The 26,564-nt window shown below is 34.4% G+C and overlaps 1 protein-coding gene across 4 annotated transcripts in view; it reads right to left on the bottom strand.

The window, feature by feature from the left end:
- LOC128555276 (uncharacterized) overlaps window positions 1-26,564 on the bottom strand; it is a 61,212-nt gene that overhangs the window by 14,745 nt on the left and 19,903 nt on the right. For 3 of the 4 annotated variants that reach the window (XM_053537188.1, XM_053537191.1, XM_053537190.1), the window contains exons 2-5: window positions 17,698-17,934; window positions 10,072-10,089; window positions 5,942-6,063; window positions 336-427 (exon numbers count right to left, since the gene is read on the bottom strand). In XM_053537188.1, coding sequence (XP_053393163.1) covers window positions 336-427; window positions 5,942-6,063; window positions 10,072-10,089; window positions 17,698-17,934 — 469 coding nt within the window. The remainder of the gene's footprint in view (window positions 1-335; window positions 428-5,941; window positions 6,064-10,071; window positions 10,090-17,697; window positions 17,935-26,564) is intronic. The other variant, XM_053537189.1, reaches the window with a different exon arrangement.

Below are 26,564 nucleotides of genomic sequence, written 5' to 3' on the forward strand. Positions count from 1 at the left end.
GATGCACATTAAGGTGTAAATCGTTGAGTTATCTTTTTCAAACAAGCATCTTCTTCATATCATTTTTAATAACATGTTTGCCTATACAAAAATATATTGACGTACAGCTGAATTTAGAATGCACAATTGACTAAAAAAATGTTTTTTCTCGGAGTACACATGCCATACGGGAGTAATATTCCTTAGATAACATAACATATTTAGAACTTTCTCCAAAGAAGGAAATTCTGAATCAATCCCATGTGATTACTGAACCAAATCAGTGTTACAAACGTTTAACTAACTTGATTTTATATTTAGTGACAATAGTCAAACAAATGATATGACATTCGTACCTGAACATAAGTTATCTACACAAGTTGTTCCCTGAGGACAAGCAGCACAGCGTTTGTCTGGTATGAAAACTTCCGAACCCAAAATATTTACCCTGCAAAAAAGAAAACATATACACCAATCATGTCTTAAAGATTTAAGACATGATATCTGAGTTATATTTTGCGGGGATTCTACTTGTATATGGCGTGTAAAGGAGTGTTTTACCTGGACTGTGCTCAGTGTTCAAATGAGACTAAATTCGATTACGGTACTTCAAATAAAAAATATATTAAAAAAAATAAAATGTCTTAGATGTTTCTTCACATGTGCCAATTACGACCTATCATAAATAACGTTTGTAATAAGTTTTTTGAAAATGTCACGACTGTGTTATTATTACGCATCACCGTTTCCTCTGCAAATTGTCTTGATGACAATTCGTAAAACAAACTTCAATTTTCTTCGTATGTTGGTCAATGTTTGGGTCGCTCGAAACCATGGATAACTCGAGCATTTTGCTCATCCCCTTGCGACCTCGAGCGAGCGGTGTTTTACTGTACCTCTATATGGAGTAAGGAGAGTTTTACATGGGCTGTGCTCAGTGTTCCAATGATTCTACTTCTATACGGAGTAAGGAGAGTTTTACCTGGGCTGTGCTCACTGTTCCAAGGATTCTACTTTAATATCGTATGTGAAGGAGAGTTTTACATGAGCTTTGCTACTTACATATGGAGTATAAGAAGAATTTTTCAAGGATTCTACTGTTACATGGTGTATGAAGGAAAGTTTTACCAGGTTCAATACTTCCTTGTAGTATACTGTTATATTGTGTATGAAGACGAGTTTTGCTTGGATTTTGCTCAGTGTTACCAAAGATGGTGTATGAAGGAGTGTTTTACAAGAGCAATACTCAATATTTCCATGTAGTCTACTGTTATATTTAGTATGAAAGAGAATTTTACCTAGGCTGTGCCTAGAGTTTCTTAGGTGTCTACTCTTCTATGGTGTATGAAGTAGAGTTTTACCTGGGCTGTGCCTAGAGTTTCTTAGGTGTCTACTCTTCTATGGTGTATGAAGTAGAGTTTTACCTGGGCTGTGCTCGGTGTTTCCATTGAATCTACATATAGCTGGTTTGTGAAGGAGAGCTGTACCTGGCTTGTACTCAATGTTCCAATGAGTCTACTTTTCTATGGTACATGAAGGAGATTTTTGCTTGGACTGTGTTCAACGGTTGCAAGGAGTCTTCTTTTATATCGTGTACACAGTGAGTTTTGCATAGACAGTGCTCAATGACTTCAATGATATTACTTTTATGTTGTATGAAGGAGAGCTAGTTTTGCCTGAATTGTGCTCTTGCTTTTCAGGATTTTACTTTTACATGGTGTATAAAGTAGAGTTTTACCTGGGCAATGCTCAATGTTTCCATATATTCTACTATTATATGGTGTGTGAAAGAGAGTTTTACCTGGGCTGTGATCAGTGTTTCCAGGGAATCTATATTAACAGGAGAATATTTTTTCTTGGCCTTGCTCAATGTTCCAATGAGTCTACTTTTATATGGTAAATGAAGGAGAGTTTTACATGTGTTGTGATCAGTGTTCCAAGAAATCTACATTTACATGGTGTAGGAAGAGAATTTTACCTGTATTGTGCACAATGTTCCAATGAGCCTACCTTATATGACATATGAGGAAGAGTTTTACTTGGGTTGTGCTCAGTGTTTCCAAGGAGTCTATATCTATACGGCGTATGAAGGATAGTTTTACCTAGGCTGTGCTGAGTGTTTCCAGGAAATATTTTAGATAATCACAACAATATACTTTACATGTAAACATTATCTATTACCACTTGTCATCTTGTTATTAAAACATTTTTGTTGTTAAAGTCTGTGTATATTTTGTTTTCATTGTTGATTTTGTTACTTGAATTTGAATATTAATGTTTGTGAATGAAAACGTAGATTAAGATTAACAGTCACTGGTCATATATCTTACCAACCTCTCTGTCCTAAATGACAACGTCTACGGTTATTATAACATTTTTTTTCAAAATTGAAGGAGTAAAACAGAATAAACAAATCGTACAATAATTTCATTAAATAACACCTGACTATCTCTTTATGATATATGCACCCACAAAACTAGCATATACTATAAGGAAATGGGAGGATAAATGACTCGAAATGAACAAATTTGTCAGCGTGTCACTTTAATACATGTAGCATTTAATTTACATGAAATGATATTTGTAATATGTCATTTGGCAACTGTTTATATTTCTTTTTTAACAACTGTTAAATTTCTAATGGGTTTTAAATGAGAAAGGAAAATGCAATTTTCTTATTTTGACAAAATACCGATACAATTGCACTTATATTATATTAAATATTTATATTAGATTTTTCTACATGATATTCAAACATCAAACACCGTTTCTTGATATCATATTCTTGTAAGTAATAAATTAAATTCAAATATTCGTATTTTGTAATTTATATAGTTATTACACGGTGTACTGTTTAACGACAGTAGGAAAAAAAATAACTGAAATTTATCTAAGTGATTTCTTCACATCATACTGAAATATGATATTTGCCGTTGATAAACGTTTAATTATGCATCAGTATGAATATATCATAAATCGTTTAGATGTGCATTACGAAATATATCTTTCAAATCTAAATACAAGTCTCGTCTTTCTCTTTAGGATTCACGGCAAGTTTTGTCTAGATGGTAATACAGATATACCATTGCACCGCGTATATATCCTGCTATCGTAGAAAACAAAACATGCATTTTAGTACATCCCTTTCATCCTATCTGATGGAGACGTATTTTAGTACCTTCTGTATCTAATATGCGTTTGTAAATGAAGAAAAACGGCAATACTCTCGTTTAAGGTTTTTTATGTTGTTATATCTTATTGCAAAGAATTGCGTCATGGGTTGTTAATGTTCATAACATAATATATCCAAAGTCTTATTTGCAAATGATTGTAAAACCAAATTGTTTGCCCATGGTAGTGAACCCGTCCTGACATTCGTCAATGTCCGTACGGCTACGTCTTCTCTGTATGCGATTCCGGCACTTTCCGGCTGGTTGTTCGTTTGAACTACATCAGCAGTGGAAAATGCCGAATTAGCATTAAGAGGATACGTAATCTCACGAAAATTGCCGATTGTCATAACGGGTTCATTACCTTAAAGTCGCCGTCGGTTACTCATATTAGCGATTCATCGTTTAAGGTTTTGGGCCATAGTTTATGAAACAGGAAGCTGTAGAAAGGTTTCCATGCATATGTTCCTCTGTTTGTGTGAATCCCTCATACATGATACTTTTAACTATCATTAGAGGGGCAACAGGAATTCAAACTCGAGAGACCAGGCCCCGTGTTCACAAAACATTTTTCGGTCTCAGCTGAGTTTGAGTTTGAAATTTTAATATCAATTTTACTAAAACTTAATGGTTAAATTCCAACTGAGACTGACCATCATTACTGGATAGTCACTTGAAAATAGTTATTAACTTAAAATTTAGTTTTCATCAGGCCATTAAGATATAAATGACAAATAAAGTTTCATTATCAAACTCAGCTGCGACTGAAAATGTTTTGTGAACACGGGGCCAGGTTTTGTAGTCAGATGACTTATTACTGAACCACATATCAGCTCATGGCTTGAACCGCCCAAAGGATGCAGTTACAAAATAAGCAGATACGGAGGACAAACCAATAGAAGCAAATTTTGAAAACGGGTTCTATACGAAATGATTGATATTAATTTGACCCTTACCAATAGGCTTTTCATCGTCCTTTAATAATGCTTCGCTATTCCATTACAAATTTCAGACATTTACAACTAACTAAACGAATGTGATTTTTGAAGGATCTCTTTACATATCACATGGAGACTCCATCAAGTCTTTCATCCAACAGCATTGATGATTTACAATTCTGATCATAATATAGAGAGACTTGAATTTTTATCTCTAAGAAAAATAGTGCAGCCATTTTAAATGTCGAAATATTCACTCTCACATTTATTCATCTATGTGTTTTCAAATTAATTATATGTCATACTGTGGCTAAGGAGCAAGCAACCAACAAAAATAGGCAGGATAAAATATTTATTTTGTCTTATCAAAGAACCTGAAGAAATGAAAAGACAATGTAAATATAAGTACAACAGTATCGCATACACTTAGTTCCTTTTGCAGTCAATTAAGCTATAAATAATGTATTTTTAGATTGTAGTTTTTTGCAATATCAAACCTGTGACGCTATAAATTTAATATGATATAAATTGAACTCGACCTACCTGTGAAGTTTTTATTCATTTTATGGGATGGTTCGTAAATCAATCCGTCAGTGTGTTTTTTACACTTTTATTAGATAACTCTACTTGAAATTAATTCATTACTTGGGTGTTATTTTAGCAAAAAAGGGGAAAAATGCGCACACCCAACAGATCAAGATATACATTTTTACATCTTCAAAGAGTTTATCCAATTTGTTTAGCATTTATGCTATGCCCTTAATCAATTTGATCATGTTCTGATTTCAATGAAACGTTTTAAAGTATTTTTGTTCTTCATTTGCATATATTTTGTACTTCAATTTGTAAATAGCTGAAGTAATTTACTGTTTTGCGTCATACGCTGTCAAAAAGTATAAATAACTTAGCTATTAAGACAGATATAAAAAAGTGCAAGCTACGTAATACTAAAATGTTTAAATAACTGTTGCAATTTAATTGGACTAAATTTTCAAATCTTTGACACAGTCCCGTTATCACAAATATATTATTTTTTGCTTTGGCAAATAAAAAGAGTTATTCCTTTTAATTATAGAATGTTATAGAACACTTACTGAATTTCTAATGAATTAGTTATTGCAGTTACGCAGCGCTTCTTTACCACAAAATTAATTTCGTCAGAAGGCTAATCAATGTTCTACAATATTTACCTAATTTAAAAGCATTTGGACAGCAACTTTGAGTAAAATCTTCGAGGAATTTAAACCAAAAGATTGATGAATAAAAATGATATAACATGCATGTCCCATAAATTTTTAATAGTTTAATTTATATTATACAATAACATGATAAACATCTATATCATTTCTAATCCACAAAATGTTATGAAGTAAAAACTTTCATTTTTACTCAAAATAGCTTTTTTTCTGCACATCCATTAACAATATTTATTACATTACACAGCACCTTTTTAAATGACTTACAAATCATTTTGAAATTGTTGTCGTTACGAAGGGAAGGAAAATGCGATAAAAGAGTTTGTCATTCCTTCTGTCCCTGAATGTGCATCTCTTAAAACTACTTATTCCAATTAATTTCAAAATCGTAATATATGAACAGCTGAACAAAAAATAGTCAAATTACATAATACAACAAAAGAAATGAAAAAGTTAACAAATGTATATAAACACCCATTCTGCTTCAGAACTTTGAATTTGTTAAAAACTCATTGAACTTTTTGAAATTTGGCCATGTTACCTACATCGCTTCATTAATTTCATAAAATATGTAGAATGCGACACTATCTCACAAACAACTAGATTAAATAAGTTTTACCAACAACATTTCTAAGACCAGCTTTAAACATGCACTTACCATGGTGTGTAGAAGCAGACGAAGATCTTAGCATGGCGTTGAACAGCACGGGGAGCAGTAAGCTCCAGTTTTGGACACTTGACGATAGCACAACCCACTTCTTGAACATCCGCTGCTATCAGCTGAAAATGTAGATTCACACTATAGGTATGTGTAACATATACGTATAATTCTGAGTGATATGCTTAGTAATCATTCGAGATACTGATAAACAGAAAATAATTTATCATCATTTTACCTTTTTATAAAAAAACATTATACTGTTTAGCATTTGGATAAAATAGGAAAATAAAACAGTATGAAAGAGGAAAAACGGCGTGATAAACCCATTTTATATTAGCAATATATGGCATACATGACGTTGTACAACTGCAATATGGCACACAGTGGTGTATAACGGGTAAAGCGCTACAAATGGTGCAGAAAATAGTACTGTTCAAACAAGATATGTCTATGTCAGATAAAAAGAGTTTTAGGAGTTTTAGGATGACATACACTTGACAAAAGATATTTTATTATAGAAAAACAAAAGCAATCTGTATTCTAGTTAATATATAAACTTAATAAAAAAAAAAAGAACCACCCAGATCGCAAATAAAACTACTTTTAAAGTAGAATAAGCAGAAACCATTTTAAAGAAAAAAGGTTTTAAGAATTTTATCTTTATGCAAGTCACTTCAGGCACTAACTTGCTTTTCTCATCGTCACGGTTACAAAATGACAATAATCTAACGGAATACTTATACCGTAACACTATCGAGCCTACATTTCTTATACAGTCAAACTGCCTTTACTCGAACCACAGAAATTGGTTCGAATTATCGGTGGTACAAGCCATCGAACAAAATATATTATACAGTGATTTTGCTGGCACGGGAGGGGATCCAACATATGTATTCCAAAATGGGCACCGCTTAAAATCATATGTTGTGCTTCCGTACATATGTGCTAAACATTTCACAGAAAAATACATGAGATTTTTATTTGTGATTGAATATTGTGAAAATGACATTGTTTTGCCAAAAAATCGCAATGCAGTACAACCGAGTATACATAACCTAGCATGTAAGGGCATTTACCTTACCTGTATTTGTAGAAATGACGGAGAAAAACATATCCTCCGTGAAGCGGTATAACTGAAAAATAGCAACATTTTTATCAACAGGTGGAAATATGTTGTTTAATTGCCATGCGCCTGCTTAATTTTGCCCTCGCAACCTTCCGTATGCTAAACCCCATTCAGAAGAAAAAATATTTGGAGATCACTTTGCTAGAAAAATATTTTGGGCGAAAAACTGAATGGGATACATATGTTGTGCATGGGCTACATATGTGGTGCATTAGATTTTTTAGAACTCCACAGATCTTGAGCTTAAATGGTACCTTGATAAAGAAACGAACAGGACATACGTGCCAAGTATATGTCACATCATTCCAAACATTATATACATCTGTATGAAAGGGATAACTTATAAGAACGAGCAAAGCTTTAAGCTTATATATGATGCTGTAGAACATTTCCACTGAGGAGTCAACGCATCTCTCCTAAATCCGAAGGCGTTTATGTGTTGCTTATGTGTGTTGTCCTGTGAATGTCGGAAATATGCATGTAAAGTTTGGTGTATAGTATATTAGTTGCCGATACGGTCTGCGTAATTATATGTTCTTGAATCTAGTGTTCTTTTCATGTTTGCTTTACCCGTTCATGTGCGCCTCTATTTAATGTCCGGTGGTATTTTGCATCGTTAACTGTGGAAATTGTCTGTGCGTGAACTGAGTTATAGAGCAAAATATCTGTGTCTCAGGCAACGGACTCGGAAATAAAATCTAATAAATACTTTACGGTCAGGGTGTTTCTGGAGTTATTTTGGTTTGCCCGATACAGAACTACTGGCCCAGCCTCTCCACTACATTTACATTTTACATACGATATTGTGGACCTGGCACTTACTTGTTTAAAACTACGTTGTTAAATGTATACCGCAACTCCACATTCTAGGCCTATCATAGGTTGTGGAAATATAGGAGGGAGGATATACTGCAAGATACTCGGTCATATAATCAGAACATAACTGCGTCTGGTACGAAACTTAATCAAATTAAGGGCCCAGGACATACATGTATTTCATAATTTAATGACCATGCTCAGTTATATTCACACAATTTTTGACCGAGTACCTTGCAGTTAATCCTCCCTCCTATATTGCCACAAACTATATAGGTCAAGCTTGCGAAGTTACTGCCTAGTAAAAAACAACAACAATATTTTACCCATAAGTGAATACACAAATCACTATCTCTGTAAAGCAAATCATCACTTTAAAACTTCCCAATGCAACTGGAGAAACAATAAAATATAAAATAATGTAGAAAATCCATACTATTTCCTCATCATGTCCTCAATAAGCAGGCAGGATTTGTTTCAGACACAAGGAGTACACTTATACACAGTTCTATCACAGACTTAAGATCACATTCTCTTATTCACTGTATCTAAATGCACACTACATGTACATCGAAGACCTGCTTCTATTTTTTGTAGACAAGACTCATCAACATTTTGTCATAACTGTATCTTTCAACATTTCAAGTATCTAAGCTACGAAAATCACAAGAATTTTGGCATTACAACCTTGCTCTAGTAAGTGCCAGGTCCACAATATCTTATGTATTGGAGCGGCCGGGACAATAGTTTTCTATCGGGCAAACCAAAATTACCTCCTGAATTGAAATCCCAGACCGTAAAGTATTTATTACATTTTTTTCCAGTCCGTTGCCCGAGACACAGATATTTGGCTCTATAACTCTGTTCACGTACATGATTCAAAGACAGACAATTTCCACAGTTAACGATGGAAAATACTGTCAAAGATATATATATAGAGGCGCACATGAAAGAGTAAAACAAACACGAAAAGAGCAATTACGCAGACCGTATCGGCAGCTAATATGCTATACACCAAACTGTACATGCATATTTCCGACCTTCACAGGTCAACACACATAAGCAACACATAAACGCCTTCGGATTTAGGAGAGATGCGTTGACTCCTAAATGGAAATGTTCTACAGCATCATATATAAGCTTAAAGCTGTGCTCGTTTCTAGTATGTTATACCTTATTTACATGTATATAATTTTTGGAATAATGTGACATATACTTAGCACGTATTTCCGTTTCGTTTCTTTATCCAGGTACCATTTAAGCTCAAGATCTGTGGAGTTCTAAAAAATCTAATGCACCACATATGTAGCCTAGCAAAGTGATCGCCATATATAAATTTTTTTCTGGATGGTGTTTCGCATACGGAAGGTTTCGAGGGCAAAATTTAAGCAAGCGCAGGGCAATTACAACATATTTCAATCTGTTGATAAAAATGTTGCTAATTTTCAGTCATACCGATTCACGGAGGATACGTTTTTCTCTGTCATTTCTACAAATACAGGTAAGGTACATGCACTTACGTGCTAGTTAATGTATACTCGGTTGCACTGAATCGCGATTTTTTGGCAAAACAATGTCATTTCCACAAAATTCAATCACAAATAAAAACCTCACCTGTTTTTCTACGACATTTTTGCCACATATGTACTACCGGAAGCACAACATATGAATTTAAGCGGTGCCCATTTGGGAATACATATGTTGGATCCCCTCCCGTGGCTGGGACATGACGACGAGTTCGAGCGAAATTGTGTACGAATTTTCCAAGTTCGGGTGAACGAAGTTTGACTGTAATTCAGAAGAGTTCAAGGTTATTACGTTCAAAGATCTACAGCATTTTTTCTTTTGTTTTTAACTTTGACGTGCAAATTTATGAAGAGGTAGACAGGGTAGGAATTACATTTTACATGGGATTTTATAACGTTTTGTCTGATCGTCAAATTTGATTAACATTATAAATGTAACAGAGATACCTTCTGTTCTAACTGTTTAACAAATCAGTGTAGTTACAACTACCTATATTTGTCGTAAATGCGTTCAAATCATATAATAATAGGGAAAATTCGTGACATAATTTAGCATTTTTTAAGCAATGGTTGCTAAAGTTGTAGTAAATTTTTAATACATTTACATTCTATGTTACACTTTAACGTTTTGCCGGTCAGACAGTCTTTTTTATGCCTACCTGCCGTAGTCGACCTCCCTGTTAATTAAATTAATGGAACAATAATACATACCAAAGAACTAATCTGGTCTAAAATGACAATGTCATCAAAAAGAGCAATTTATGTTCACCATTCTTTTGTTACCTAGGACACAAGGTAATCTGACAAAAGTGGTCCAGCATTTTGTCAAATTACTTCCAGTCAGTTTTTATTGTACCTGTATATGAAATATTTCAACAAATCCACATAAAACGTTTCAATAATCAGACGCTAACATATAAACCCTGCAATAAGAGTAGTGATGACTTATGTAAATCAAAGACTAAAGTGTGAGGTGCAGTAGATCTTGTTTTTTTTTAATAAAACAATTATTTAAATGCAACCATTTGTCGATAAAAAAAAACAACAAAAAAACGATACATGACCTAAAATATGACAAGTTGATTTTCAGTCCTTAAATCATCGATTTATCGATTTCATGATTATGTAGCTCAATTTATATTGACTCAGCAAATTAACACAGTCATAAAAATTTGATATCTCTTAACGCATTATAATTAAAAAATCACATCATTTTAACACGACCGAACAAAGATAGACCAAACATCGCCCAAAATATCGTTTTACCCCTGTAGACACATTATAATTGCATCTTCATTTTATCTATCTGCAATTTATTCAAATTCTTTTGTAGTGGTCCATCGTTTAAGTTTCTAATGTCTTCTATTCCAAAATGATATCTGGCCATCAATTGAAATTTAGTCCTCACTTTAATCGAATTTCTTTCCACTAGTATCGTCTTCATCACATAATAGATACATTACAATGTAATAAAAGTCTCCTGATTTAATTTAGATATCATATGAAATAGATTTCAGTTAATTCAAGATGACATATTTTTCGAGCCGGGATGCACTAACAGATATGTTTATAGCCTGCCGAGAAAGGAGACGACTCAAATTATTTAACGATTTACCTGCATATATTCGTATTAACTCACTGTTTTGATATGAAAACATTTGTTTGTTTCAAACAAAAATATTGGGTTACCTGTTACGAAAATTTCGCAATTTGACATTAATAAAACCGTGGAAATTTGCGTTATCTGCATTTTAACTGAAATTTTTGCGCAACCAATGTTTGACACCTGTTACGAATTTACAGAACTGACTTAAAGCCAATGAATTTACTAGGCGGCCAAACTACATTTTTGCCGTAGCGGCAACAACTTTATGCACAATTGATATTTATCACCTGCTACGAATTTGCAAAACTGACGTTTATTTTAACCAGTTTATTCACTGGGTTGCCGACTTACACCTTTTGAGAAAGTGACAAAAACTTAATGCTCAACTGACACTTCGCTACATGTTGCGAAATGGCCTATTATTTTTTATTCTTATAGTTATCTACATCAAATCCCAACTTGTGTATACCGTGCGACACATTTCAATGTAAAACGATACGACATTAGGAGTCAGTTGATGTCCGATTCAATTACCTTCATATAACAACAAGGGTGTCATAATGACACATGGTAATGACTGATCTGTCGTGAAACGGAAGTAAAGAGAGGAGCCATTTATGGCCAAGTGAGTTGCTTTTGCCACCCGAAATACCGTAGAGCAAATACAGTACGGAGCGATGACGTATCATACAAGTTGGATCCAAGGTGGATCTTTTAAATTAAAAATTAAACGCATATTATCCATTCTTGCCGGGGTATCTTTACTGGAGAGTAAACGTGTTAAAGAGGAGATCCTGTAGTGTTAGCACTCCTTTTTATTTCTTCACGTTCCTTGGTTCAACGTTAAGGTATAACGGCAATATAACGTACGCTTAATCAAAATGAGCCTCAAAGGAAAGGAACGTTTATCGACACATTCTGTAGAAATCCTCGGAATACGCGGTGCTTTTTATGCTTGATAATTCATGTGCTTTTCTATGTGCGTATTTGTTTGTACTGTAATATGATTGTTATTTGTTATTTGTTTCTTTTTTAGCGCTAGTGGTCTCTAAAAGGAACCATGTGCCCCTATATGAAAGTTGGGAAAGGACTTTATAATGATGCTACGGACCAGGTTTGATGGAGATCCATCAAGTCAATCATAAGAAAATCGTTTACATGTAAAACATATTTTAGCTCTAGTGGACTCTAAAATAGGTCAAATGACCCCGTTTGAATAATGAAGACATAGTTTGATGAAGATCTATCTTGCAGTTTACGCCAAGAAGTCGTTGAATGTGTTTTGTTAGTTTTAGCTCTAGAAGACTCCAAAATATGCCAGGTGTCCCCATTTGAATAAGTTTGAGAGAAGACCTTGCCAAGATACTACGGGTGAAGTTTGGCGTATTGCTGACCAGCAGTTTCAAAGAGGGTGTTTATGTAAATTTTAGACGATGGACGCCTGAACCATCCATCTGTAGTAACAGCTCACCTGAACCTCCTTCGGGTCTGATTAGCTAAAACACCTGAATCAATATTTCTTTAAGCAAGTAACTGACAAACATCACATATGAAAAGCAATCGTAGAAAACGAGTAACCTGTATCTGTCGCTTGTTTTCTACCTTAGCTGTGTGAAAACCAAAACACACAAGCTTTAATAAACATTCCCTGAAAACTACCTTTAAGTCCAAAATCTAATCGCAAGTGATGACATACTTGCCTTTTAGATATTTCGCCGTTCGTATTGTATTCAATTTTATCTTCATAAATCATTTATTCATAAAAAGTAAAACGATTTTACTTCTTGGTTAATCTAAATCTTACAGACAAAAACGTTTTAACTGTTAAATCTATTTTACACTCGTGCGAAAATCTGTTGGGAAAAGAGAGTGTCGATTGACTTCAGGGCAAGCAATGTGATCTTAATACATTAAAAACAACATTTGTGAATGATATAATATCTTGGTGTTGTATAATTAAAATACGACCAATAAATATTCACAGCGAAGTCCCGACGGTACTTAAAAGAGCTGAATAAACTGTATGATAATGGTGTTCTGTCAACGAAAATTTATATGACAAGTTATGTGCACAAATTTAGAATGTACTGAATATTTCACATTCCGCTTAAATCCATGAATATCTAATGGTGTAATGTTCGCGACAAATCACCAAAATGTCCGAAATTTTGGTTGAAATTCTAGTTTTAATAAACAATAAATTCTGAAACATTATAAGGTATATCATATTTTAAATGGTAATTTATCGTGATAGGTATGAACGATTGTTATCTGATGAGTAAGAAAATAATACTTTTATAAAACTTTTGAAATAAAAAAAACAATGGCTTTTTCAGCTGATTCAGTAAAATACGTTGTTAGTGATGTTGCGCTTTTGATAAAATACGACGTAGTCAGGGCCGTCGCCGGCTTCGAAAAAGTGGTCCTGCTATGGGACGTCGAAGGCGTCCCGCGAGTGCCGAAGGCAGGAGAGGGGGGAGAGCTGGAGAGGGGGGTTTCCCCCTCTCGTAAGTGGGGTTTGGGGGGTCTCCCCCTAGAAAATTTTAAGATTTGGAATGCCCGTAAGTGCGTTTTCCTTGCATCTTGAAAGCATTTTCCATTAAGATTTTCAGTCAATTTTATAACAGTTTCCGACATTTGCCCAATGAATGTTGATGTATTTCACTTCTGAGTGTCAGCCAATACAAAAGAAAACAACTATTTCGACCCCTCTGGGAGACTCATCATGCGGTGGCATTAATAATGAAGGCTTTATCAAAATTCGAACTTGACAACTTGCCATCTATGTGAGCAACCATACACACATATCAATAAGCGAGGTCATTAGTTTCATCGTTATGCAACCACGATCTATTGGTGAACCACGAAGGCTGAAAACTTCTGTTCATCGGATTTTTCTGACCAAAGGTGCGTTTCGGAAATTTAAATGTCTTAGGTTGATTTGGAATTTCAGGTATGTCCATTTTGCAGCAGTACGTTAAGTAACAAGTTAAGCATACGGTTTCAGAATTTAGAGTAGATAGAAACGAAGTTTATATTATTTTATAGTTGAGATGTACGTCGGCATTTTATTTGATTTAAAGCAATTATTTAAGATTATTCAAAACAATTAGAAGAAATTAGCTTTCGGTTAGTTTTGTTTTATTATACCACGAAAAACACAATTGTTTCCATTTTTTTAAACTACGACTATTTTTTTTTCCATCAAAGCAATTATTATAGATTATAAAAAAAATCGCCCTTTAGATCATACCGGATTAAAGATATATCAGATAAGTGTTTAATTATGATTAATCCAATCAAGCAGGGTCGGTACTTTTGACACGAAGTGTGCAGAAGTTTTCACACCCCGCGGGCAATCATGACAGATACCGCTCGTTGCCGATAATTAGCAAGGCAATATTTCGGCACTTTTAATCTAAGCAAAAGCTGAAATTTTATGCGAAAAAAAAGCTGGTACGGCTGATATCATGCTCGGGCAAAAAAGTGGTCCGGCCATGGCCGGACCGGCCGCACCGCCCGCGACGGCCTTGGTAGTATTTGAAGAAAACATGAAACAATTTTTGATCGAACACATAATTATGTCAATAATACCAAAACCAATATTCGTTTTGTATCGAACCTTAAAAGTTTCGTCTTGTTTTGATACTCTCTAAATTACCAGGCTGTATATGTCTGATGTATTTATTAAAACGTCGTTACTGAGAACAAATTCTGTATGTGGTTCATGTGCATTTCTTCAGACAGGTTCGAAATGTGTATACACAAATGTCTTATGCTGTTAGTAATAACAGCACTGCAAAGCATCTTATTACCAGTAGGACATGAATATGTCCACAAAAAAAGTTTTCTTAGATATAATAAGAATATTGTGCGACATTTATTAAGTCTATGAACGGGGATTCATTCAGTTTATACCAGTGTTCTGTACGATACAATTATCACAGCATTATGCGAACAACCTAATTCACTAGTTCACATGACATCTTACAAATTGGCCATGTGCATATAACTGATGGATAAGAAGTATGTTACGTCTTCAGGCGTGAACTTGGCCTTCTTGCCGTTGTTACTTGACAAAACGAAAGTGACAGTTTACAACGGTTGAAATTATTTCTTGCATATTGTCTTGCATAATGTTGCACTGGCGTGACAGGCAACCAAGGCTGGTACATAGCGACAGGGTAACATGATCACATTGGCTTTCACTTAATCAAACATACACACCTAACGTAGATCAACCAGATAGTCGTCTTTTAAATGCACCATGAAGTTAACCTTTTTTGAAATTCTGGATTTATCTTTCAAATAGTGTTATACAAAATCACATATTTAGGCATTTTCATACAGCGACGTTTATCAGGCATATAAAAGTTCATGACTACTGTTTATAAAATACTTTTAATTAAGATTATAATACACCATTAGAATGCCAAGAATTATGAAGGTTTTATTATAAGCTATGATTACATTATAGGTAATGCTTAATGCTTAATGTATAAGTTGTTAAATATGCAAATAAGACATATGAGCCATCCCATGGGAAAACCAACATAGTGGGTATGCGACCAGCATGGATCCAGACCAGCCTGCGCATCCGCGCAGTCTGGTCAGGCTCCATGCTGTTCGCTTTTAAAGTCTATTGGAATTCGAGAAACTGTTAGCGAACAGCATGGATCCTGACCAGACTGCGCGGATGCGCAGGCTGGTCTGGATCCATGCTGGTCGCAAAGCCACTATGTTGGTTTTCCCATGGCACGGCTCATATATCAACGCTAATCATATTTTGCATTAAGTGTCAAGGGATATTCATTTAAATGCAGTCATTCGTATTTGCACAAACACGAAAATTACAGGAATTTTAATTAAGAACGTTGTGTCACAACGACTTCTGATTTTATCAACATCCATTACGAAAAAGGACAATGTCAAAATATGCTTATTTGCATAAAATTTAAAGCCAACTTTTAGCAAGCCGGGCGCTATCCCCTCAAGGTTTTTAAAGGCAATTTCATAAACTGCAAACTCGTAAATATTTTGAATGAGTTTTTTTTTTTCATTGAAAAAGTTATTTTTTGAAATGTCATTTTTTTCGAATTGAAAAACAGATATATAAATATCTGATTTTATCAAAATAGATTTCTTTCATTTATCAAGCCGAAAATCCTTTCGTTATATAAAATATGCAAATCAGTAAAACCTAATTTTTGTAAGAATTCATAAGATGATGTTTTGAAAAGAAGATAGTATTTTCATCATTTATCAGTGTCAGTACCAATTGTATACACCTGTTTTTGACTTTCTCCGTGATAAACGACGAACACTAAAGCAAGTATTCAACACTTTCTGTGTAAACAGACAAACGACAATATAAACTAAACAGTTGTGTTTTTCCTTTTCGAGTTTTCAACAAAAGGAATACGCAGACCACACCTAAAGGATGTCATTTTCTACCGTCCAAGTATATCAGTTTTCAAATAAGGGTAAATGATTGTAATTATGTCACCCATATTTCTTATGCTTTATGGACTTTTCTTTATTGAGTCTTCAGCTTTGGTATTTATATATATTAGTTTTTGTAACAGACAACTGTCATTCTTTAAGGCACCTACTAATTTTCATAAACTGAAACACACATACAGCAATTAAAATAATATTTATTTTCTTCGCTCAGATAGTGCGTTGTTATGCAACAAATGTCGAAATCATTTAAATTCACCTTACAACCAAAGGAGTTTTACATAAAACTCTTGCTTAAAAACACCTGTTTTCCCTGGATCAAGGTAACAACGGGAGAAAAAGTACAATTAAGGCAATTCGCGCGCTGATAATACATCTTGTGATAGATCCGAATTTTTTTTTTGTAGCGTCGCTGTTTAAATCGTCGATAACCGCGAATGTGTTGAATCGCATGAAACTATCAACTGTTTTCTGAACTGTAAATCGGTATCTTTTTGGTTGCGGGTTTATCCCGCTACCAAAGTTAAAGTGTATTTCTGACAATCATAGCATCTTTATTTGATTCCGAATCACATCCAAAGGATGTTCATGTGCTACAGAAAATAGTCCCATTCATGAACAATGCGGATTAATTATCAATGAACAAGCAGTTCTTATTCAACCTGTATCCACTGGCACTGACCATTTAGATTATATAAGATCTATCAATGATAAGGTATTCCAGCCCATGGTTACATCACAAGATGGGTCAGGCAGATTTCATCTTAGATATGAGGCACATTAAATTTGTATTTTTTTTCTCGTTCATGTATATTCATAGACTAGCATTTAAACAGAAAATAAATATACCAAAAAACCCGCCACCATCAGACATTTCAAGGCTTTGATTATTTAATACTTCTCAGAATTCATATAAATTTATGAAGCGTAACCAAACGTTGAAAACAGGTCGTAATCAAAATAACTCGCATATAAAATTATTCTTCTTGAAATGGTGTTCCCATTTATCGAATTTTAAGTGATATGGAAAAATGGTTAATGCTCACTTCAAAACCTTGAATGCATGGTTTTGGTAGCGTTGTTGATTTATGCGCCATGGTTATGGATATTTAAAACATGTTGACCGTTTCCAAGTTGTATAACCTAATATCACAATGCTTAGCATTAGGCATGTAAATAGATACGAGACACAATATGTTTATTTATAGATAATTCTTACCTGGACATATGAGCAGACATTTTTACTGCCGCAGTATCGGTACCTTCTGTAGTCATAGTGCCGGGTCTCATTAGACCAGCCATGAAAAGTGTCTCTAAATAATTCCAAGGACGATTTGTGGTAATCTTTACCATAGATATAGTTCATGTTTTGACCCCATTGGTTGTCGGGGCGACTGACATATTCACACCTCGAACCCCATTCGGATGCTGCCAACGCCACCGCTTCGTTCCAGGTCTGAAAACATACAAATACATGGTCAGAGGGTAAGATCATAATGAACTTTCCTTTGAGCAAAAATGTGTAGTGCAGAAAATGGCCTTTTTGACCCTTAAAGCATCAAATGTTATGAAAATCACTGAGGCTAGATAACGTACCAAAGACCTTAATTGTGTTATTTTTTATCAAAACTATATTGTAACCGTGTTTTATTACAGTTTTCAGGTTTTCGCTTTTTACTATATCTAGTGTAGGAGTTTATACATGTTTTACACTTTGATACAATTATAACATTTTTTTTTAACATTTTATATTTATAAGTCGGAAATAGGATAAAACTGTGAACGATGTACGTTGCTACTTAGTCATTTAGACATTTCTTTCCTACTCTGCCAGTGATATGATTTGTTGATCTATGTTTTGTTAAATGTTGTAAGTTAGGATGATACATGTTTCCCCCTTGCCACCCAGCTTGTTACATGTTTACCGTATCTTTCAAATAAAATACACGTTTTTTTATAATCAAAATGACAATAAAAGTTCGGGTATTAGTTACTGATAAAAGTTGCATTTTAGTAGTATATCTAAAACAATCGAGATGTAACTTAAGGGTTGTTTTAACGTAATGATCACATGGATAATGAGGTAAAACATTGTTTCTGGTGTATATCAAGATTTCATGATAGGTTTTCACTTCGAGGCAGACAACTCAAGATTGACAAAAGTTTCATAGTCGCAAACGTTTGTCACATGTAAATGCACTTTCAAACAGAAAAAAAGAGCTGGAATTAATTATGAAACGCCAAACACAACTTTCTATGGTGTTTGTCATTCGGCTGTGCAAGTTTTCTCTCGGCAGTGGTTACTTGTCATTTCGAGTGTTAACTTGCATTCGGTAGTGCTAAGTTGTCATTCTGATGTTATCATTTTACATCGCTCGGTTGTGGTAGGTTTTCACAAGGCAGTAGTTACTTCCATTCGGCAGTGCTAACTTGTAATTCGGAAGTTTTTTTTTGGCGTTCCATGATAAATAGTTACCGAATTATAGCTTAAAGTAAAGAGCACTTCTGTACTCCAGTACTTTTTCAACACCTTTTGTTTTGAATTTCAGCGATGATGTTGATTCTACGCGTACAAGCAAAATGTTTACATTTATGCGGAGAAATTTCAATATATTGCAAATTCCTACAAAGTGCAAAACGTAAGTTATGATTTTGCCTTTGCGATCAATACAAATCAAGATATAATAGAAATGTTTTGATAAACCCTGTTAGTGGTGACACTGATACTCGGCACACAGAGAATATGAACAGTCTATGCATCAAATGCAATAACAGATTCTTGCATAAAAACTACTTTTTTCACTGGATCCGCCCATGTATTAACGGGAGAAAAATCATGTGCAAACAAGGCAATTCACGTGCTGTTAATACCCGATTTTTATTTTTGAAATGCTTTGCCAGGGATATATGTATGTATTTTTACGCACACTGATATTTGGCATCTGCGTCGTGTTTCTTCCTTAACAACCTCATCTTGTAGCATTATAAATACAATGTAATCCATAGTATGTTTAGCTGTATCTGTTTCCAACCCCAAACGTACTGCCCCCATCAATGTACGCCCTAGCTTCTCTTAGAGTTCATTCCCTTTACAAAGCGTCTGTTCAGTTATTGTAAATAACTGTGATTAAATAAGTATCGCGTGTAACTTGTGCTATTGTTCGTTTTTAGGTATTATATTTATGATTTTGGTAGGTATCAGTCGGTATGTTTTTATCTAATTTCTCGAAGAATTTATATAAACAGCTTGGAAACTTGACACTACGTTCGTACTTATCCGTACTCCAACTGCGTGTCCGTACTCAATATAACTCGAATGCAAAGTTATTATTCTTGAAATTGTGATCGAGTCCACCAAATTGTGAAATGATATCAACAATTATTGGTAATTTTATGTTTGTAATAATGAGAGATAAAAAATCGCTTAAAAACCTTCAGGAGGTGCTTCTGATAGCGTTGTTTATTTCTGGGCCCTGGATACGGATATTTAAAACATGTTTACCGTTTCCAAGAACAACTGGAATGGTAAATAAAAAATGTACCGGAATCGTCAAGTCATCACGTATGAAAACAATACATAAATCGTCGTGAAATATATTTTTATGCAAGAATAGCGACAATACACGTTTGTTTTGTGTATTAACATCTGCAGAAGCCCTTGGGATATGTTTGTGACCTCGACCTTCGGTCTCGGTCACAAACAATCCCGCGGGCTTCTGCAGACGTTAATACACAAAAAAACGTGTATTATCCCTACAGTAATTATTAAAGGCAAAAAAGCTAAAATTCATTAAAAAACATAATTAAACTGCTGTCATGTCCAAAAATGATAAAGTAAAATAAAATTGCACTAAATATATATATAGACAAAAAACACAATATGATTATTTATCATTGTCTAGACATCTAAATAGTTCTGGTATGCTACTAGACATCTTTTCATAGTGTCACTCCATGATAAAATATATCAAATTCATGTCAGAAAATTAATGCAAACTTTTTACAAACCCGCTTAACATTAATATAATGTTCAACAAGGCTGCACCTATTTATGTGTTTTGTTTTTTTTGTTAGGATCTAAAATTCAAACAGACGCAAACTCGCATTTCACAACATTAATATACAATTCCTTATAACATTAAATAGGATAAAAAGATAGTACTTGTCTATCATTACAAGGATGTTTTAAAAAACAGCCTAGTATACCAACCATGTCTTTTCATGCATTCCTTTATACTAATGCTCATATTAACCTTTAGCCTGCTGGCGGCAAGTGTTTCTGCCTTTGCGACCAGTGCAGACCAAGACCAGCGTGCACATCATGGTCTGCACTGTTCCCTATTCAGTTAGTAAATTTTCAGCGATAATGTTTAAATAACCTACTAGCACTGTATGGAGTCAGGGAGATATAATTTAACTATCATGAAAAATATAAAATTGTAGACATGTTTAAGACGTGTGAAAACAGCAAATGTAATTGGTTAACAAATGTAAAAATACTTTTACAAGAAACAGGTTATTACGATGCTATTTCTGTTATAAATGTAACACATTTTATATTCATGTTTAAAGTTCGAATGAAAGGCATGTGTATGTATATACGAGTATCACAGTGGCATGAAAGTACACTTGATTATACTGCATTTAAATTGTTAAAAGAATACCGAGTAACTATTATTAGGCAATATAAAATATAGATAGGCAATGACAAAGCTTAAAACCTTTTTGCATAAAACCACTTTCGGAACAGAGGAAAAAAATAAAATTGTAAAATTGTTCACAGCATAAATTGACACAACACAACCATAAAACAATGTGCAATTGATAATGCTTTATTCATATTGCAAAGTCATGTTTGGGTCAGTGTCACGTGACTTATGACTTGCTTTAATCTTATTACCTACAATATATCCTTTGATATCGTTATATCTCTGATATTTCATGAACCTTTATGAGCTAATTGAAAACCTGACTATTGTACCACTTATCAACAAATCAAAATTTTAAATTTAAGAGTTTAAAAATCTTTTTAACACGTTGGCACAATAGGTTGTGACTTCTAGATATAAATGCTATGAACACTGTCAAAATAGATAAGGGTGTATATAATAGTGTTTGATTTCATAATAAAATTTATTTAAACAAGGTAAATCGACTTGTGTGGCTTAGCTGCCTGCAAGATTTATTCTACATTAATTTGAATTATATTTTCAACATCTATGATAGGTTATCCATGAATTTATAGGCTGTAGAGAATTAACTGACCTTCTAATGAAGTTTTGCAATAACAAAGAGTTGTGACTTATTAAAAGGCCAATAAGTGATCTATAACCTATATATAGTTTAACAAGTTAAACTGTAGGTAACCATATTTGCCAACTAAATGATGTATTGACCCTTAACCTGCTAAATTTCTGTAATGAATTTGTACATCTTTCAATTTAGACAGTACCATTTACTGATGTTTAACGGATGTGCAGGCTGATCTTGGGTTGCACTGGTCGCAAAGGCAGAACCACTTGCCACAGCAGGCTAAAGGTTAATCGGTACAGTAACCTGCTAATATTTACTAAAAAAAAGATAATAATTGAGCCGCACCATGAGAAAACCAACATAGTGCATTTGCGACCAGCATGGATCCAGACCAGCCTGCGCATCTGCGCAGTCTGGTCAGGATCCATGCTGTTTGCTAACGGTTTCTCTAATTGCAATGGGCTTTGAAAGCGGACAGCATGGATCCTGACCAGACTGCGCGGATGCGCAGGCTGGTCTGGATACCTGCTGGTCGCAAATGCACTATGTTGGTTTTCTCATGGTGCGGCTCATTATATCTGGTTGCTGATTGGGTGTTTGGACTATTTAAACTATAATGACTATTTCGAGCTGTTTCAATAGACGCTTTGAACATAAAAGCTATCCGTTTACAATCACAAATATCCATGTCTACGTTTCCTTTCTTTTTTTATTTTGATATAGATTTAGACATAATGAAATAACAAGTAAAACCCGTGCAGAAACCCCTTGCAGAGTATTGATTTTGATCATCATAACAAATGCGAGTCAGAGGTTTTTCTACGTTCGAGACTGGTTTTGTATTCACCACGAATATTTTGCAAACAATTATAGGTCCATAAGTTCATACTAAAGGCAAATTTTGCAAAATACATTTTTTTTAATCAATTGTAATTTATGCTAATACGGTTACAACAAAGGTAAGCTTATTTACAAAACATCTTTTTAACCAATTATGACAGGTGTCGGAATTTTTTAACGAAATGTGTGTTAAAGTTGCTTTGACGATATTTTGATTAATAGAAAGAATAAACAAGATACAGTCAAACCTGTATTATGCAGCCAGCCAGAGAAGCGACATAATCTGACTGCTTACGACAAGTTGTAATTAAAACAAAAATACAGGTGTGTACAAAATAGTTTATAATAGCAACATTATAACATATAATTAAAACAGGTTTCCGGTTTATTTTGGACGAACATTCCTGTTTTCACTTCAGAACACGGGTGGGCAAAAATAAGTGACCATTTCACCGATATTCTGTATCGCTACTTATCATATTAACTACTTAACAATTCTTAATACCCTAATGTTTTTATGTTGGTGCATACTTGTTGAGGGCGGGTGTTGTGGCATGTTACCAAAAGTTACGTTCAGGACATCATACGGTCATTAAATGGTCATTCATCAAGTTCACACAACTGTTTGCTTACTGCTATATAACTAATGGTATGTGGTCCTGACTTAAGGCCAAGGTGGAAAATTTGTCATGCCGCGCAGGATTGGCAAAGTCAAAAAGATGTGAAAGACATAAACTTGTTTTTGAAAAGTAGTGCATACATTCTATTTGTGCGCTCCGTAAAAAAGGCACTTTAAAATATTTTACTTTTTTGAAAATCTGAAGAGCATTGCCAAGGCAATAATGCATAACAACACACTCCGTTTGATAAATCACTAAAATGAAACATGTTAATTGCATTGAAATGTACTTAGGCAGTTATCATAGTTGTGAAAGTCAGATCTTATCCTTGGATTTAATTTTACATGGGCACAGTTATATTTTCCTGCTTTATTCGTGGAGGAAGACAGACCGAATGCGCCCATCTTAGCATTATTTCAGGTACGGTCATACCAGCTGACACGAAAGAATCACACACACCAATCGAGGTAGTGAGGAGCAAGTGGTTTAAAGTCAGAGACCATCGGAGGCACCTAAAGTCAGATCTATTGATTAACTCTGTTTGTTAACAATAATTTGCGGGTTTGAATGTTGTGTCTTGAGATATATATCAAAGTAACAAAGTAATTTGACCTTTGCACTGACATTACTTTAGGCAGGCAAGGGCGGGCATGCGGATAAAGCTGTTGGCCTTCCACCGGGCATTTGTATGGGTCAGCTAGGTCTTGGGATATTAGTTTGTCTCAGTGTAAGACCGAAATATCTTTCAACGATGAATACCACGAGTTTTCACGAGTGGCGTGGAAAAGAATGTAAAATATTTTGATTACTATATTTTACCCGTTGATTGTTTCTTTTGAAACTACCGGATATAGTGCGCTCTAACTTTTCAAGAATTCATTGAAAAACATATAAAAGTAGTACATTATTCAATATTTGTATACCGTATAACTCATGGGGTTGTTCCCGTTCTTCGTTAACCTATACGACCCTCATATTTGTATTGTTAAGAGCACTCAGAAACAACCAGGATATGACACAGTAAAAATATCTATTCAACGCATGGATTCGCTTGCGTAGAACTATCCACTTATTGAATGATTGCCTGCCAATAGTAAAAACAATTGCTCTACGTCCGAAGGCAATAGTTTCGACTATTGCCCAGCATGTCATCCAGTAAGTTATCTATTACATGACATTAGAACTTTTTTTTCTTCAAGTTTTGACGACAGCCCACAATAATTTAGTGTTGATCTATCAATCTCTCAATAACACAAACTATGGATCAGCGATATATATAATAAGTCATTCAATAATGTTTACTATGCTGAAGTCAATATCCTAACTGCATGCCCTTTAAGTTTTGTAAATTGTCGTTTTGCGCTTTAATGGATATCTGCGGTTCATGGAAACTCCAAATCAATCTTAAACACACAATACTGCTAAAGGTCTAATTTAAAGGCAAATAAATCACACGTTTTAAATATGTTACATACAAATAAATCAAAACAGTATTAAAATTTAAACTTCTCCATTTGATTTGCCACTGATGATGTTATTAACATAATTACGAAGAAAACAATGAGAGTTTTAATCAAATTATTTCTTCTATTATTTAAAAAGTAAATGTCGTTAAAATATTTATTGCAGCAAAATCTGAAGATAAAACTACACTCTTTCCAACTAATCTGTTCATGACGTAAGTGCTTATATTTTTTAAGTACCAATAAGACAGCTTATATCGGGGCGGGGGAGGGGGTGGGGGTGATTTGGGAGTGTTTCAATGGACCCCTGTATCTGAGTGAGGGTGACACGGTGAACTCTAGCAGCCTGAATCAACTTCACGATTTCTTAAAAACAACGTTATTAATAACACAAATAAGTATAAACTTAAGTTAATGCACCGGAAAATGTGCCGGGACAGATGGCTTACTTAAATATGAAAGTATCTTAGTTTATCTAACCAAAGTAAACAGACAGTAAGTTATACATTAGGACCCCATTGATCATTGTTTACATGGTACACAAGTTTATGATAATATTTACATAATTCACGAAGTACGGAAGCAGGCAAACTTTTGACACTTTTATCCATCTTTATATTCAAACCTGTATTTATTGGATGCAGAGTATTTGTCTTGTATAATAATACAAAATTAGAATTTGCTAGTGATACTGTTTATATTATGCGTAAAGCTAATATTGAGTGAAATCGTATAAGAATAGTGTATGAACAAGAAAGAAACATAAGTATTTATATAATTAAATTGAATTATGATTATCAACGCCCGAGTCTCATATAAAATTTCCTGACATCATTTCATTGGAGACAGTTTAACTTTGATTTTAATTTTCTGAAATATACGAAAGATAAATAACACACGGATAGGTAAAATGCCGTATGTTAAGACGCAATTATAGCCCATATATAGTATACGGCCACTTGCTGCTTTAATGGTGGAGGAAGAACCCGGGTGCACCTCCAATTGGCGGATGTCTTCATCACATAAACAGTTCTTCATCTAAATGCGGTTCTCAACCCTCATCGATGAAGAGCATGCAAGTGAGTCGAAGTTAGCGACAGTAACCACCTGGCCAAGGAGGTCCCGCATGCTACAGTATAGACACTGAAATCAGTTATTTTAACAGGATATTTGGACTTTTTTCATAACGCTCGATTCGCCTAAAATCCAACCCACTCATAATGTTTCATTCCAAGTTAAGATAATTGTCTTTGTTTTTCGGAAATAACATATTTGTATTGCCAACACATAAACATGTCAGTCTATCGGCAACTGTAATACAACCGTGTCTATCAGTCAATATATCATTTACGAGATAGTCTGCACTAGATATAGACTTCTATTGATATATTAAGTGAACTACTTTAGTTATTTCATAAAATATGTAAGTGGTTATAAAGCCTCGATGAGTTTCCTTGTTGATAACATTTCTTCATAAACCATTTCGTCCTTTATCTAGGTCGTGACTTCAGATTATTTGCCCCCTCACCGATGTGGGTTTGAGCCTCCCTTGGGACGTAGAACCTTTCATTTGCCAAAGCCATTCAGCTGGCTTACGGAAGGTCGGTGGTTCAACCCAGGTGAATAATAATAATACATATAAGAAGATTAACTTGCTTCCATCGCTTTTGAGAGAGATAAGCAACGCAGGTAGGGGTGTGGATGTAGGAAGGTACAGTGAGACCAGTTCCTCTTTCTTTGAAGCGGAAAGAAGCATTACATCTCATGTGAATATTGTATCCAGTTTTACTTCTGCTCATTGCATGAAATATTACTTTTAATTTAAACAAAGAAGAGCAGTGACATTTTATATGAGCCGTGCCATGAGAAAACCAACATAGTGGGTGTGCGACCAGCATGGATCCAGACCA

This window comes from Mercenaria mercenaria, chromosome 2 (genome assembly GCF_021730395.1).
Source record: "Mercenaria mercenaria strain notata chromosome 2, MADL_Memer_1, whole genome shotgun sequence".
Taxonomy (NCBI): domain Eukaryota; kingdom Metazoa; phylum Mollusca; class Bivalvia; order Venerida; family Veneridae; genus Mercenaria; species Mercenaria mercenaria.